The following is a 15,109-nucleotide window of genomic DNA, read 5'->3' on the forward strand; positions in this document are numbered from 1 at the left end:
CTCACCTGCTATCAAACCGTCCACAGTTGAGAAGGACAACTCAATATCTCTGTTCAATGTATGACCACTATAGCTAGTCACTCCCACAGTGAATATGATTGGTCCTTCGTCCTCACTGGCAGAGTATAGTGGGTTGATGAAACCAACAGTCACCTCTGTACATGTATGGATTAGCGGGTATGACAAGCACTATATTCACCTTCATTGTTGATAATTGTGATGTTACTGACAGATGGATCGAGTACAAGGGTACTAGGTAAAGTAGTGCCTTCAAGCTCAATAAATCGCAGAGAAAATTGCTCTTCAAATTCGTAACGAGTATCATTTTCTATCTGAACCATGATGCAACTCCGACGATTAGTATCACTAAAGCTTACAAAATGGGCAAAACGGGGTCCAGTCATTTCCGTATAGTCATTTCCATCTATGAATCAAACAGATTACAATAGACATGCAGTGTTGTAACAGCATCACTATACCTGCTGTGCCTTGTACAGTTTCAACCCCAAGATCGACGGTTAATCTTCCTATTGAACTTTCCTCTGGAGGTTCAAACATTCTCACACACACTTCCAGAAATCCAATCCCTTCATTAACTGTGTACGAGGTGTTCTCGAAGCCAATGCGAAATGCTGAAAAGTTTCAATTCATTACTAAAATGATATACTGATATAATAACTCACGATCATTATCTTCAATAATGATGAAGAAATCAGGGTATTGGGGGAGGATCTCAAACCCTGGGAACATTCCGTCAACGGGTAAACTTAGTCTGAGTTGAGCAGCTTCTGTTACCTCAGGCAGATTGTCCGCAAATATAGTCAAATCTGTTGCAAATGTTTCATTCTCCTGTGGTGCTATTGATAGAAAAGTTGATGTTGGAAATGAGAAATCGTTGTCCCCTGTGGAATCTGAGGGAATGGCATTTCCAAGTCCGTCTGGAGCAGTTTGGAACAAATTGACCACAAAGCTGATGGTTTGTTCAGTGACATTGCCTTCTCCTTTGATAATTTGAACTCGATGATCACTTTCTATCTCCGGATATGTTGTACTTGGTACAGCAAACCCAATAAAGATCTCTGTGTACAGATTATTGTATATTCACTCTTCTACATCAATATAGACTTATTTAACTCACCATCGTTGTCTACAATGTCGATGCGAATTATATCACCGCCATTGCTTTCAATTGAAGCTAATGGTGGCACGTTAGCTGGATCTTGAAAAGTTAAAGTAACCACAAAATACTCCAAGGCTTCGTCAACCAGATCATCGTATATCAGTACATCTCCAGCTAAAAGAATCTCCCCACCAGCCATAAAATTCAGTGTGATGGGTGTAGTAAAGAAATCTATCCTGCCTGGAACTATGGTCAGAGTGAATTAAATAATTATAAAGAAACCTTACAGCTTACTAGTGTTAGCTCTTGCAAATGGTCTGGTAGTTGGTAGAGGCCTAAAATCTTCAGGAGTGATCATGGGTGTCAGAACTAATGAGACATTGGAGGCCAGTTCTACCTCATTGGCCACTGTCACCTCAATGAAGATGAAGCCATCATCCTCATCTAAAACTTCGTCGATCTCTCTCAGCCGAAAAACGAGGGCTAATAATAAAATTACTCAGAATAGCATAATTTGCATAATTTTTTTACCTGTGCTATCCTGTATAATGAACTCCTGCCTACTCCGAAAGAAAACATTTGGCAAAGATGAATCAAAAAGTGCTCGGTTAACATTGGCCACATTAAGCAGTGCCAGCTCCAACACAAATGTCTCATCTGGTTCCAATGCCACTCTGTCTGCTTGGAAGATGATGGAGGTAGTTCCGCCAGGGTTGAGAGTTAGAGAAACAACACTCTGACCTATACCAAACTCCCCTTCTAAAGCTGTTAGTGTGGAAGTAAGCAACATAAAAACTCCATTCTCTATTTCTATTACTATAACAATACCTGTTCCTTCCCCATTGTAGTCAATGGCTACCCTAAGCTGTGCAATAGATGGACCCTTGAAGTATCCAAATGGAAAATCATAAGGAAATTGGGCCTCTGGTCTAGTGAAGGAGTCCGAGCCAAAGCCGTACACTGCACAGTTATGGTGACATAAAAGCTTGGTGGATGTGTCAAAGCTACATAATATGCAGTATAGATAAAAGTACGTATTCAGAGGGAAACTCAAGGAGTAGGAAATAATTGGCCTTGATTGATGCTAAAAAGGATGCCAAAAGTATAATTAATGGCTGCTGCATCAGTACAGTATAGAGCCTTGCAGCTCTCTTCTCACTCTTGCAGCTACCAATAGCTAGAAGCGTTCTAGTACAGATATAGAGCTAACAATAATTACTAAGTAGAGTAGCAACACTCCATGGATAAGTTTTGCTATGCACTCTACTGAAAAGGCTACAATAACAAGCAAAACTGCAGGCATAAGGCATACCTGTAACTCACATTATTTTGCAACAGCTGTAACAGTTTACGCACACACACACACACACACACACACACACACACACACACACAAAACGCTTGCGCATTGCACACTGAGGTATAATTATAAAAACAATACACGGCAACTACTGAACCAACAGTTAACTAAAAATATAATGTTAATCTATAATCATAATGAATGTAAAGCAAAAACCAAACAGCTCTCCTGATTGGCTTGAAGCCATCATCTCTTTAGCTCTAGCTCTGTGTGTGTGATATCTATGAAGCCTCGATTTAATGCCTCAATGAACTTTGGACTAAATTAAGGGCCTGGAATTGAGGCTAAGATATAGGAGTGAGGTGTTTCACCATAGATAGTAGAGGAAGGGGATTGGAAACGGGATCACGTGAGCTTATGCTTGCAACGTGAGGGACCGTGCGCGTTGCAACCAATAGACACCTTGAGGTGTGATTTTCCTGGTTTTGAGGTCAAAAGAAGCTTTTGCAAATGAGAGGATACTAGGTAAGTAAAAGTATGAATAGCCCTAAAATTTGTCTTGAGGCATGGCTAGGTACAAAATGAAACATTATTTACTAGCTAGAAGTCATGTTCACTCTCGGTAGCACACAAAATTTGAAGATTTTACAACACTTAGCTTCTTCTTTTTATTTGTGGGGTAAGAACTGACTTATGAATTGCATCTATTGTAAATGAATGATCACAGTAGTAGTACATGATGGTATTTTATTGCTTCAGCTATATATTGGAAGTGGGGATATCACACTTCTTGAGTTATTGGCCGATTTGTTGATTTCCACTAGCCATCTTTGCGGGGTAGCATCTCCATAACTAAGCTGAGTTTATATTAGAGACTCGGCAGTATTAAAGATCAATGTCCATATTATTGCTTCCAATCCATTAGATTTTGAAAATCACTATTCATGTTCTGATTTTGTCACTGCAGTGTCGATGTGTGGCAAGAACTTGGACTGAGAAAATCAAATCACTGGAAGAACATTAATAATTCGTGTATAAGTATTATTTAGAACACACCTAGCCAAGATTAAGTGTTTTAATCTGCATGCCGAGGATGGCCTCGAGGTTAACGTGGTGCTCGAGGCGCAGCCGAGAGCATTACGTAACCGAGAGGCCATCCGAGTGCACCAGATTAAAACACGTGACTTGGCTAGGTGTGTTCTAAAGGATTTAGTGCTGTCACGTGAGCTCTAGCTCGTGGCAGCTATGTCACGTGAGCTCTAGCCTCGTGGCAGCTAAATCTAGCTACATTTTAAATCAGTTGCTGGTGGCTAGCTAGCTAGCTAGACGTAATATAGCAAGTTTTAGTAGGTTTGTAGATCCAGTAACTGATGCAAAGGAGAAGGAGATACTATCTGGACTGACTGGGCATGTTCTCGACTTATTTCTCCTGCTGACCAACAGTCCTGATCCCACTATACTACTGGATATGCCTCCAGCTGATCTGGCTTACTGGATGGGAAACTTTGTGCGCAAACTATATGGCAATGAGTATCTGGTTTGCTCTTTTGGAAAGCTATGATATTCGAAGCACCTTTGATGAAACGATTACATCGATCTGGCTTAGGTACAGGTATGTACATCTTCGAAGCAAGCTGAGCCTATTTCTTCAGACGAAAAAACGATGCTATGATCAAGTCAGCAATTTGGTACACATGAAACAAATCGAAACAATAACATTCAACTTTCTAATACTTTTCAGCTTTGCTTGTGTACGTATTCAATCTGCTTGTGCTTGTATTATTATTATAATTATGATGACATTCAGATTCAATCTGCTTGTATTATGGTTGTTTGATAAAAAGTGTGCATTAACAAACCAACTTAAAGCACACTTAACCAACTTAGAGCACACTTAAGTGTGGATTAAGTTATTTAATTCATGGTCACCTGACTGCTTTCAGATAAGCTGATTGGCTGGAGATCATGTGATCAGCACTAATTATGTTTAGATCATGCTTATACCTTCTATTGATTGTTCATTGTTGTCTATGCATGATCATAAGCTTTTAGTTTAGCATAAACTGCCATTATCAGGGGCGTTTCTAGAGATTGAAGCAGGAGGGTGCTCAAAAGTACAGAAAAAAAATGGAGCCGCACGCATAGTGCGCGCGATTTTACGCCCCCGCATTTATTTCGGCGTATCTTTCATACATCCAGCTCCTCCCCCATGCAGCCTTGCAGCAAAAAAGTACAGCACACTGCCCAAGAAAAGAGCGGCTCCTACTATTCTCCTCTAGAGCTTCTTTCTTCCATTCTAGTTCTGTTACTATGTTACTAGACAAAGCATCTAGCTACAATAATTTTTCTGTGTATCTTCTTGTAAATGACAATATAATGTATAATGTTGTAGTTTGTAGCCCAGAGTAATCTATAGTACCGGTACTATAGCTCATAGTTCCCTGCTAAATACACTCAAATGGGATCTAATGCATGCATAGCGTGATAATAAGACATAATTATGAGTCAGTCATCTTGTAGGATCTCCATGCACTATTCTTCTGGGGTACATCCTAGCAAACTGGTCAATCACAATGGGGATGTCCAGTAATTCTAGTGTTAGTCATTGCTTCTCAGTATCTCTCAGTGGAGCAAGAGGTGACTGGGATAGTGCAGAGGATCTATTATGCATGCAATTAGCATTACATAACAACATTGGAATGGCAATACTGATTGCACATGCTCAATTGGGCGTGGTCATGACTTGTAATCATTGTGTCAATGAGATAGAGCTGCACAGTTAGCTAGCTAGCTACTGAGTGATACAATTAGTTTCATGGTTGTCTGGGAGGACAGGGGGGTGCTCAAGCCCCCAAAGCCCCCCATTGTACACGCCACTGATTATGATTAGATTCTATTAGTGCACAACAAATTTATTGCAAGCTCAGCACTTTAAGCTGCATCCATGGTCGCGGCTATAATTGAGAGAACGGTCCGTGTGAAATAGTGCTAATTGCCTGTGTTTCCAATCCCCTTCCTCTACTATCTATGGTTTCACGTGACGTAAAACTGTCCTTTATCAGTTACTGTATTACTAGAATATTTTGCTGGTGAAACCACAAATCTACCGAAAATTTAACCCTTTGCGATATAACTATTGCATTCTAGCAGGGATCGCTATTGGAAGTAATCACGTTTAATTATCTGATGCTCGCAAAACATTCCAAGCTAAAAATTAACACTGACCTATGCACTGGAAGCATTGACCACCATCATTGTAATACAGTCCTGCATTATTATTGACACAACAGTCCTCAGCATTGGAAGAAGGTCCCCCCACAACAGCAGTAGCACAGTCAGGATCAGTGAAGCATCTGAATTGAGCCTGAACTGCAAAGATAATAATTATATAATAATTATAGATATAGGTAAGCTTATAATTATAGCTATTGAGCGGGTCTTACCAGCAGTAGTGGAAATGAGCAAGGTGATCAATATCAGTAGATCTACAAGTTGATTTAAAACTCTCATTCTGGTTGGATTTTTTTCCCCTGCTGTATACACTAAATCTATCTACTGTGAAAGCAGCTCTATCCATATACCAGGACTTTGTCATGTGCAGGAAGTTAAAGTCTTCATGATCAGTAGCTAGATCTACTGTGTTAGTCACTTTATATAATTATGGGATAAGAATAATATTATGGGTTATCAGAGGACCAAAATAACATTATGCTTTCTTGCAAAATTATTTGTGTTGGCTAATGGGTTGTTTTAGCATTGCACTGTATCAATACATCATGCTCTGGTGGAGCCTGTAGGTATAACCTAACAGTGCATGTTTACGTATAGACAATATTAAATAAACGTTTGATCTACGTCAGTATTTTGCTGTCTACTCACTGTGTGTACCGTAAAGCATCATGAAATGCAAATTATATGGACTAACAGATCTTGAAAATTATAATACTTGTAGATTTTATTTAACTGAATAGCTAACCATACACTTCTAGTCTAGGGTTCTAGTCGACTAGAGGCTGCATCTAGAATCTTCTGAACATGTCTGTACAAGGAGGAAATGCTTTCCAAGAATGTTACTTACTTACTTACTTACTTACTTACTTACTTACTTACTTACTTACTAACTTACTTAGTCAGTCAGACAAAACGCAGTGAAATATGAAAATAGTGCAATTTTTCAAATATCAATAGTAATGCATGAGAATATTCATTGACTATAATTTCACACATTTAGACAGATAAAAGGCTAACTAAGCTATCTGTCAACTCAGTTTCTTGCTGTGGCCCTTCCCTGCAGAAATAGAGCAGTCTAAACACGAGTCAAAATTTTTGCAATAATTGAAAACACACAACTGCACTGTCAATCCTATGTACAACCTACTGGTTGTACTAATAACTTTTATATAATTATATGACTGTGTGTGTTCATTGTCAATTGCAAACAAGCAAACATAGAATTATGTAACAGTCTATTATAATTATATTATTATTATCTATTGTATCTTATATTATCATTGTGCATATCTATATCAATATTGCTGATTGCATGCAGCTCAGGCCCAATTCACTGGATGCTTCACTGATCCTGGCTGTACTACTGCTGTTGTGGGGGGACCTTCTTCCAATGCTGAGGACTGTTGTGTCAATAATAATGCAGGACTGTATTTCAATAATGGTAGTCATTGCCTCCAGTGCATAGGTAAGTGTTAATTTTTAGCTTGGAATGTTTTTGCGAGCATCAGATAATTAAACGTGATTACTTCCAATAGCGATCCCTGCTAGAATGCAATAGTTATATCGCAAAGGGTCAAATTTTTGGTAGATTTGTGGTTTCACCAGTAAAATATTCTAGTAATACAGTAACTGATAAAGGACAGTTTTTGCATCACGTGAAACCATAGATAGTAGAGGAAGGGGATTGGAAACACAGGAAATTAGCACTATTTCACACGGACTGTTCTTGCTACAACCTCAATTATAGCCGCGACCATGGATGCAGCTTAAAGTGCTGAGCTTGCAATAAACTTGTTGAGCATGTCTTACCAGCTGTAGTGAGTATGAGCAAGGTGATCAATGTCAGTAGGAGCTGATTTGAAACTCCCATTCTTTTTTACATTATACACTAAATCTATCTGCGAATGCAGCTCTATCCATAATTATATACTCCAGGTATTTGTCATGTGCATGCAGGAAGTTAAAGCCTTTAGTAGCTAGATCTACTATGTTAGTCACTTTATATAATTATAGGATAAGAATATGGTTTATCAGAGGACCAAAATAACATTATGCTTTCTTGCAAAATTATTTGTGTTGGCTAATGGGTTGTTGTTTTAGCATTGCCCTGTATCAACACATCATGCTCTGGTGGAGCCTGTAGGTATAACCAAACAGTGCATGTTTACGTATAGACAATGCTAAATAAACGTTAGATCTACGTTAATGTTTTGCTGTCTACTCACTGCGTGTACCGTAAAGCATCATGAAATCCAAATCATGGACTAACAGATCATCTTGACAAACAATAATTATAATACTTAGTATAATTATTTAATGAATAGCTAACCATACACTCACATGATCATGAAACAATTTTATAATTATGCCTCGAGGCGTAGCCGCACGAGGGATACGGTAAAGCTGACTGTGTGTGTGTCTGTCTGTCTGTGTGTGTGTGTATTCCAGCTATAACTGCTCAACGGTTGCAATGTAACAAAAACTAACAGCTTCTATAGGCTTCTAGCCACGTTCTCTTGGATTTTGATTCGTGGATTAGCAAACTAAAGCTTCTTTCTCGAGTTATGGCTAGTTTGACTCACATTGAAGGCTGTTGCAGTCTCTTCAGAATCTTTCATAGCATCATCTGTCCGCACAAACTTTCTATTCAACATATGAGTTAGCCTTGCACTAAAGCGCTAGCTTTTTGTTAGCTACAATACTCAGAAAATATATGTTAAAACAGCTAGCTAGCAGTAGCCATTTGTGAAATTGATATCTTTGGACACACCCTTTAATTATTCCTGTGGATGTAATGCGCATGCGCGCTCATCCCCCATGTGTGAGAAAAAAATAATATCCAAGATCCTCCTGGCAGAATCATCTTTGTCTTGAGGGCCTGGTAAGCCACAAAACACTACCATATAACAATATAGATAACAATATGCATGTACACAGGTCTTTTCTTCTTAGTCTTAGATATTATATACACTGAACTACACATAATACAACAATAGATGCATGTAAATAAGTCTTTTCTTCTCAGTGACTTTATATAGATAAGCTAACTTTAATACTAATATAACACTCTAATACTTTTAAGCGAAAGCAAAAACATGGCGAGAGGCATTAGCACAGCGCCAGCTTGAACACTAGTTATAGCATTACTCACATTCACTCACGTACAAACTAAATGTTAATTCTGTAGTTTTTTCGACTAAAATCTATACACGCATAAAAGTTGTGTTAGGCTGCACATCTGGACTCCTCGAAATGGCTGTAGCTGAAGTCAGTGGCGTAAGGTGAGTCCACTATGTAGTCAGTGTACTCCCCGAATATCACCGGACTGTTGACAGTATCATCAAGGATCTCGTACAGAGGAGCGGCCTGGTTTTGTCCAGCATAGAGACAGTACTCCATCTTGTACTCCCAGGTTAGAGGCCAGAGCCAGCCGACGAAAGATCGCGGCGGCTCGTTGGGATGGTTGGTTGTTACGACATAGTAGCCATCGCTGTTGACTCCATCCTGCACTGGTCCAGTGTAGGGCTGTACTTGGATAGGGACGTTCCAGAATTGACCTGCACAATGAAAATAATCATTATTGTACCAGCTGAGAAACATACCACATCAAGCAATACTTTTACACATCATAAATCACCCACATATAGATTACCATATTTTTATACCCCTATAATTGGGGCGAGCGTAGCGAGCCCTATCTTAGTGACCTCGGTAGACAATTTCTCTGTATGTAGATGTATGTATGTATGTATGTAATGGTACATAAGACACGGCCTGATAGCCGGTTTTTACACACGCGGTCCTTACCAATTTCGTGTATTTGTCGTGTATTTTGCACAATTGGAGGCATAAGAAAAAGTTGCATCCTGACAACGAACGCAAACAAGAAAGACTTCGAATAAGGAGGGATCGAAACAGACAAGCAAGAGCCCAAGAAACAGCTGAAGAGAAAGAAGTCAGGCACTCAAATTCAATTGCACTGGATGCCAATAGAGCATCCCAGCAACTGAGACGGGACACAGAGACTCCTGAGGCTAGGCAGGCACGCCTACAGCAAATGGCTGCTTCCACCCAAACCAGCAGAGCTTCAGGTAAGTACAGGTGGCATACAGGTGATATAAGCCAGTGTAATTTTCATTACAGATACTCCTGAGGCCAGACAGGCACGCCTACAGCAAATGGCTGCTTCAACTCAAACCAGCAGAGCCTCGGGTAAGTGCCACTTGGCAGTGGCATTCATAATGATAAGCCAGTGTTTTTTTTCTACAGACACTCCTGAGGCCAGACAGGCATGCTTGGAACAAGACAGGCATAGGTATTCACAACACATAGATGTGAACCACCTGTACTGCGCTCACGCTCGCCCCATGACACCTTGTGTCACCCTAGTTATAACTATACATATAGATACTATAATTCCTACTCACCCAGCAATCCGTGCGACCGTTCAGCAAGGTCCAGTCCTCTAGCAATCACGAATCGAATATTATTAGCGTGGAAAATGATTTCATTCTCGTCAGTGCTTGCTCTGCTCCAAAAGGTTGTGTTCAGGCATGACACCCACATCACAAGATCGATGTCGGCACAGTTGGGAACCACGATCCTCACACGATTGCGGAACCTTTGAACGGTTATTCCAGCATTCATATAATCCGTGACAGTGACGTTATCAATAGATGCACTGCACTGGCCCAGGGAAACTTCAATATTCCTACAAGTTCCATTTGCATCTGTAGCTCGCACGTATATAGCGTCAACGATGTTGATATCCTCATTTGGTATAACTCTAGCGTAGCGAGCATTCACGCTGACACAAACATCACTGACAAGATTGAACAAACCACCATCGTCACCGTGCACCTCGAAGCATAGATTAATAGGGTCGTTCTCTCCAACATTCATGATCAAAGTCTTGTCGGGCACGTTTAGTGGCACGGAGAAGAGAGGGTCTCCAGATACGGTATCGTTGACTGTCATCAAGGTAGCTGTAGAAATGCATGAGAAATATGTAGTGTGTGGATCGGGTATACACACATGCAGTGCACGAATATTAAGAGATGCACAAGCGCGTGCGCAAGTATGATTTAGGAGAAAGCAATATCATTGAAGCACACACCACACAGCATACGTAATTCAATAATACTATTATAGACTAGCTATAAAAAGTTCTAGTACATAACTACAAGTGTTACAATCGGAAAAATGTTAAACAGTAAATTTAAAGGTTCAACTACAAACACATATTAGAATCGAATTGATTGTACTCAAAATCGGTTTCGAACTGTCCGGAAACAATATAGTCGGTGTAAATTCCCTCGATCACTGGTCCATTAGCAGGACCAGCCGGCACCTCATACACACTACCAGCGTGCCCATCTCCGGCATACAGACAATACATTCGTCTTTCGTATTCCCAGCTAGGGAATCGCAACCAGGCAATAAATTGCCTAGGGGAATCGCCTGGGGAATTGATAATTACGCTGAAGGTGGCAACGTCATCTTCAACTTGATGCTCTGTGAAAGGTCCGTTATAAGGCACCACTTGGATAGGGATATTCCAGAATTGGCCTGTGGAAAGAGTAAGAGTATAATTAATCAGTGATCACAATCTACGTATGATTATACACTAACTCACCGAGAATACCGTGTGATTCTTCACGGAGATTCAGTCCACGGGCAACCACAAAACGAATTGCTTCTCCTTGGAAAGTGAATTCGGTTCCATCAGCGTTAGTACGATCGGTGCTCCAGAAAGTTTGCGTCTGACACATGACCCACATGACCAATCCTCTAGCAGAGCCGCAGTTTGGAACAGCTATACGCACTCTGGAAGGATACTTTCTCACCATAATATCGTTCATCGAATACATATCATTAATCACCACACCGTCCACTCTAGCCGTACATTGATCCAGCAACACTTCGATATTGTGACAAGACCCATCGCTAGCAACTGCTCGTACTGAAATATCATCAACAATGTTTATATCTTCCCCAGCGGCAATTTGTTGGTAGTGAGCATTGACACTGACGCAATCGTCACTCACAAGGTTAAAGTAAGCGTCTGAACTGCCATGAACTTCGAAACAGAGATGAATAAGATCGTCTTCCCCCAGCGGCATTATAGCTGACTTGTTTTGAACATAGAGGGGAACGGTCATGAGGGGGTCTCCAATCACAGTGTCGTTGACTCGAACGACGTTGATAACTGCGTCTGCATGTGTGTGTGCGTGTGCGCGCGTGCGTGTCTATGTGCATGTACAAGGTATGTAAATGTGCATGTGGTACTGTGTAAAGGAAATGATGTACTAGGAAAGGATGTACTAGTATATAATAGCTATTAGTTATAGTATAAATGAAAGCACCGCAGGTGCTGATGCCTCGGTGGAGATGCCAAAGCTACATAACATAAAGCTACTAATAGCTGATGAACATTTTTGCAATAATTATTTTGCTGCATGCAAACTCAAAGAATGGGTAATGATCGACCATGATTGTTGTTATAAACGATCGATGCCAAAAGTTCAATTCTAAAATTAATGGCTGCCATCAGCAGAGCCTTGCAGCTCTCATCCTCACTCTTGCAGCTACCAATAGCTAGCGTTATAGTACAGAGCTAACTACTAAGTAGAGTAGTAACACTCGGTAAACAAGTTTGGCTACGTGCTCTTCTGAAAAGGCTGCAATGGCATTCCAAGTAAGCAAAACTAGGCATAACTCGAGAACGAAGCATTATTTTGCAAATCCACGAATTAAAATCCAAGTAAACATGACTAGAAGCCTATAAAAACTCTTACTTGCACTTGATTCATCCTTGAGCAGCTGTAGCGGTCTACACAGACACACAGACACACAGTACAGACACACAAACACACTACCGTATACCTCGCTTGCGCATGCACACCGAGGCATAACAACATTTGTCATACCATAGATAAAAGAACAGAAGGGATTGAAAACACCTCACGTGATCCTCTACAATCTCAACGTGTGACGTCACACTCTAAGAATAGGCTTGTTACGCCTATGCACTGGTTGAGCTCTGCCCACTTTTCTCTTCAGCTGATCTCTACAGGGGGAAATCCAGATATGTACTGGGCTTCTAGCATCCACATGGTTTCCCAGATAACTCCAGCTGATGTTCTAGTACACTTACTGGCAGTTGTGCTTGGATTTGTGCTCAAAACAGCTACATTTTAAGGTTTTGTTCCTATATCTCAGTTTTGCAAGTCTATTACTTACTGAATGCTGCATTATATGAAAGCCCATATTCAATAGAATGAGAATAGCCATCAATGCTGGCATTCTATTATGAAAACAATAATTGGTAACTCCTTGTAGTAAACTTTCTCTATCATGTTTCCGTTCCTCCAAAGTGACTTCTAAGTTAGTGTGAGTAGCGTTTAATGTGTTTTCTAATTGTTTATGCATAGTAGAATAGGAATATGACATTTATTTTTGGTATTGCTTTAATACCTGGATATGAGCCATGTGTACCTTTCATTACATACATTTTTGACGCTGTGTTTGTGTATACTTTGTAATAATTATAACTATGTCATGTTTGTACGTATTGTGTTAATTTTGTGATTCAGAGGAGTTATCAATGACAAGCTTCTCCCAGAGACCCAGGAAGAAATTGTTGTACAATGTTACAAAAATGTATTATACAATAATAATAATTTATAATCGATCTATTTATTATACAATTAATTTTACAAAAATTATGTTCGATGTTGCAATGTCTCTCTACGTTTAATACACTTTGCTTCTTGCTTCCGAGCAAAATTGTACTAGTGTAACTACATCTAACAAGTTGGACACAATATTATTTTATTGGGCTGTTATTGTCAATAACAGATCCTCTCATTATCAGTTACACAATTATAAGTTCAGCAGATGCATCTTCTTCTTCAGGGATGTAAACAGTAGCATGCTCCACCAGAGTTGAACCTCCACTACAGTCTATAAACAGTCCCACATAATTTTAGCAGATTCTAGATGCCGTTCCTACGGGTCGTTGCTATGGGCTTTGCAGTGGAAGAAGAGTTAATTTTAGAGCTTCCTGTCATGTGACCGTAACTAGCCTCTATTACATGGGCCAGATAGGCGTTTCCAATCCCTTTCTGTTCGTTTATCTATGGTCATACTATCACTTACGGACACATCTTGGAGGCAGGTTAGTGAACACTCCCACAGCATCACCATTTAAATCGTCAATACAGGTTCTCGTCTCAGATCCTCCCTGGCTAATATCCAGCCTAAAGGAGTCATTGCAAGTGTAAGTGGCCACGGTGCCCAGGTCATAGTTAGGCGTGGTGTCGGGAGCGTAGGTGATGACTCCATTGGTAATAGGGTCGAGGGGAGGACACTCAATGGCTGCATAGAAATAATTTCATGTCATACAATCATGTAATTATGTAAGTACATGCATGCATTGAGCTAATAATAAGCTAACAACTTACGGATACATGCTGGTGCTTGTCCACTAAACAATCCCTCTGCATCATTGTCCAAATCATCAAAACAAGTTCTAGTCATAGATCCCCCTTGGGAGAGGTCCAGAACAAACCCAGCATTACAGTCATAAGTAGCCACAGTGCCCAGATCATAGTTAGGTGTGGTGTCGGGAGCATAGGTGATGACTCCATTGGTAATAGGGTCGAGGGGAGGACACTCAATGGCTGTACAATGGCAAGTGATATACTACTAATAATTGTACACACGTGAGCCTTCACCCATAGATAGCCCTACTAGGAAAAGGTAATTAAATATATTGTCCATGCATACCTGCAGTGACAATTGGGCAGTATAAAATTGAAAACTGGCAATAAACTTATTCAGTAGTGTATAATGACTTACGAATACATATTGGAGCTTGGTTATCAAACTCTCCAATAGCATCCAGTCCATCATCATCCACACAAGTTCTCATCTCAGATCCCCCTAGAGAGAAGTCCAAAAAATACCCAGTGTCACAGTCATAAGTAGCCACAGTGCTCAGAGTATAGTTAGGTGTGATGTCATCAGCGTATGTGATGACTCCATTCTCAATTCCGTCGAGGGGAGGACACTCAATGGCTGCAACGGACAAAGATTGTCAGTATGCTAGTTAGCAGTTTTCATCTCACTATTGAAGTAATAACTTACGTTGACACGTTGGTGGTACTCCACTGAAAGTGCTGTCATTCTGACAAATTCTCATCACGTTTCCGATAAGAACGAATCCAGGGAAGCAGATGTGCTCAGCAATAGTTCCCTCGAGGTATGGAGCAGTCGTGTCAGGTAAGTACTCAATACGACCATTCACAAGCAATTCCAACTCTTGACAAACAACTATGAGAGAGAAAAAGACTGTGTATCCCCATGCAAGTTTGAGCACACGTCGTCTTAAACCAAATTAAGCTACATGCTGTGAGTGTAACCATAAAACCACATCGAAGTGCAAATCTAATTAG

General features: G+C 40.3%; 3 protein-coding genes and 1 long non-coding RNA gene across 11 annotated transcripts in view; 2 read left to right on the top strand and 2 right to left on the bottom strand.

Annotated features, from left to right (window-relative positions):
* Positions 1–15,109, top strand: part of LOC135335843 (uncharacterized) — a gene marked incomplete in the record, with an annotated part of 743,773 nt that overhangs the window by 532,848 nt on the left and 195,816 nt on the right.
* The window catches only part of LOC135335909 (uncharacterized), a 45,554-nt gene that overhangs the window by 25,241 nt on the left and 5,204 nt on the right, over positions 1–15,109 (bottom strand). The window contains exons 1-10 of one of the 3 annotated variants that reach the window (XM_064531599.1): positions 5,864–6,410; positions 5,646–5,789; positions 1,949–2,080; positions 1,652–1,885; positions 1,415–1,603; positions 1,139–1,366; positions 684–1,079; positions 480–632; positions 200–424; positions 6–155 (exon numbers count right to left, since the gene is read on the bottom strand). The exons of 1 other annotated variant lie outside the window; for it this stretch is intronic. In XM_064531599.1, coding sequence (XP_064387669.1) covers positions 6–155; positions 200–424; positions 480–632; positions 684–1,079; positions 1,139–1,366; positions 1,415–1,603; positions 1,652–1,885; positions 1,949–2,080; positions 5,646–5,789; positions 5,864–5,930 — 1,918 coding nt within the window. In that variant the 5' untranslated portion in view covers positions 5,931–6,410. Of the gene's footprint in view, positions 1–5; positions 156–199; positions 425–479; positions 633–683; positions 1,080–1,138; positions 1,367–1,414; positions 1,604–1,651; positions 1,886–1,948; positions 2,081–5,645; positions 5,790–5,863; positions 6,411–15,109 lie in introns of those variants that run through there. One more of the 3 variants, XM_064531601.1, reaches the window with a different exon arrangement.
* Positions 8,480–15,109, bottom strand: part of LOC135335856 (uncharacterized) — a 62,449-nt gene continuing 55,819 nt past the window's right edge. For 3 of the 6 annotated variants that reach the window (XM_064531466.1, XM_064531470.1, XM_064531462.1), the window contains 6 exons: positions 14,802–14,987; positions 14,514–14,732; positions 14,117–14,335; positions 13,812–14,030; positions 11,287–11,865; positions 10,735–11,219 (listed from right to left, as the gene is read on the bottom strand). In XM_064531466.1, coding sequence (XP_064387536.1) covers positions 10,882–11,219; positions 11,287–11,865; positions 13,812–14,030; positions 14,117–14,335; positions 14,514–14,732; positions 14,802–14,987 — 1,760 coding nt within the window. In that variant the 3' untranslated portion in view covers positions 10,735–10,881. Of the gene's footprint in view, positions 9,209–10,078; positions 10,637–10,734; positions 11,220–11,286; positions 11,866–13,811; positions 14,031–14,116; positions 14,336–14,513; positions 14,733–14,801; positions 14,988–15,109 lie in introns of those variants that run through there. The other 3 variants (XM_064531464.1, XM_064531463.1, XM_064531465.1) reach the window with 3 other exon arrangements.
* Positions 9,475–13,389, top strand: LOC135336126 (uncharacterized). The gene is made up of 4 exons (XR_010394736.1): positions 9,475–9,742; positions 9,795–9,863; positions 9,921–12,852; positions 13,247–13,389. It is a non-coding gene; the product is annotated as an uncharacterized LOC135336126 (long non-coding RNA).

The sequence above is a fragment of the Halichondria panicea genome, chromosome 5 (genome assembly GCF_963675165.1).
Source record: "Halichondria panicea chromosome 5, odHalPani1.1, whole genome shotgun sequence".
In the NCBI taxonomy this organism is placed as follows: domain Eukaryota; kingdom Metazoa; phylum Porifera; class Demospongiae; order Suberitida; family Halichondriidae; genus Halichondria; species Halichondria panicea.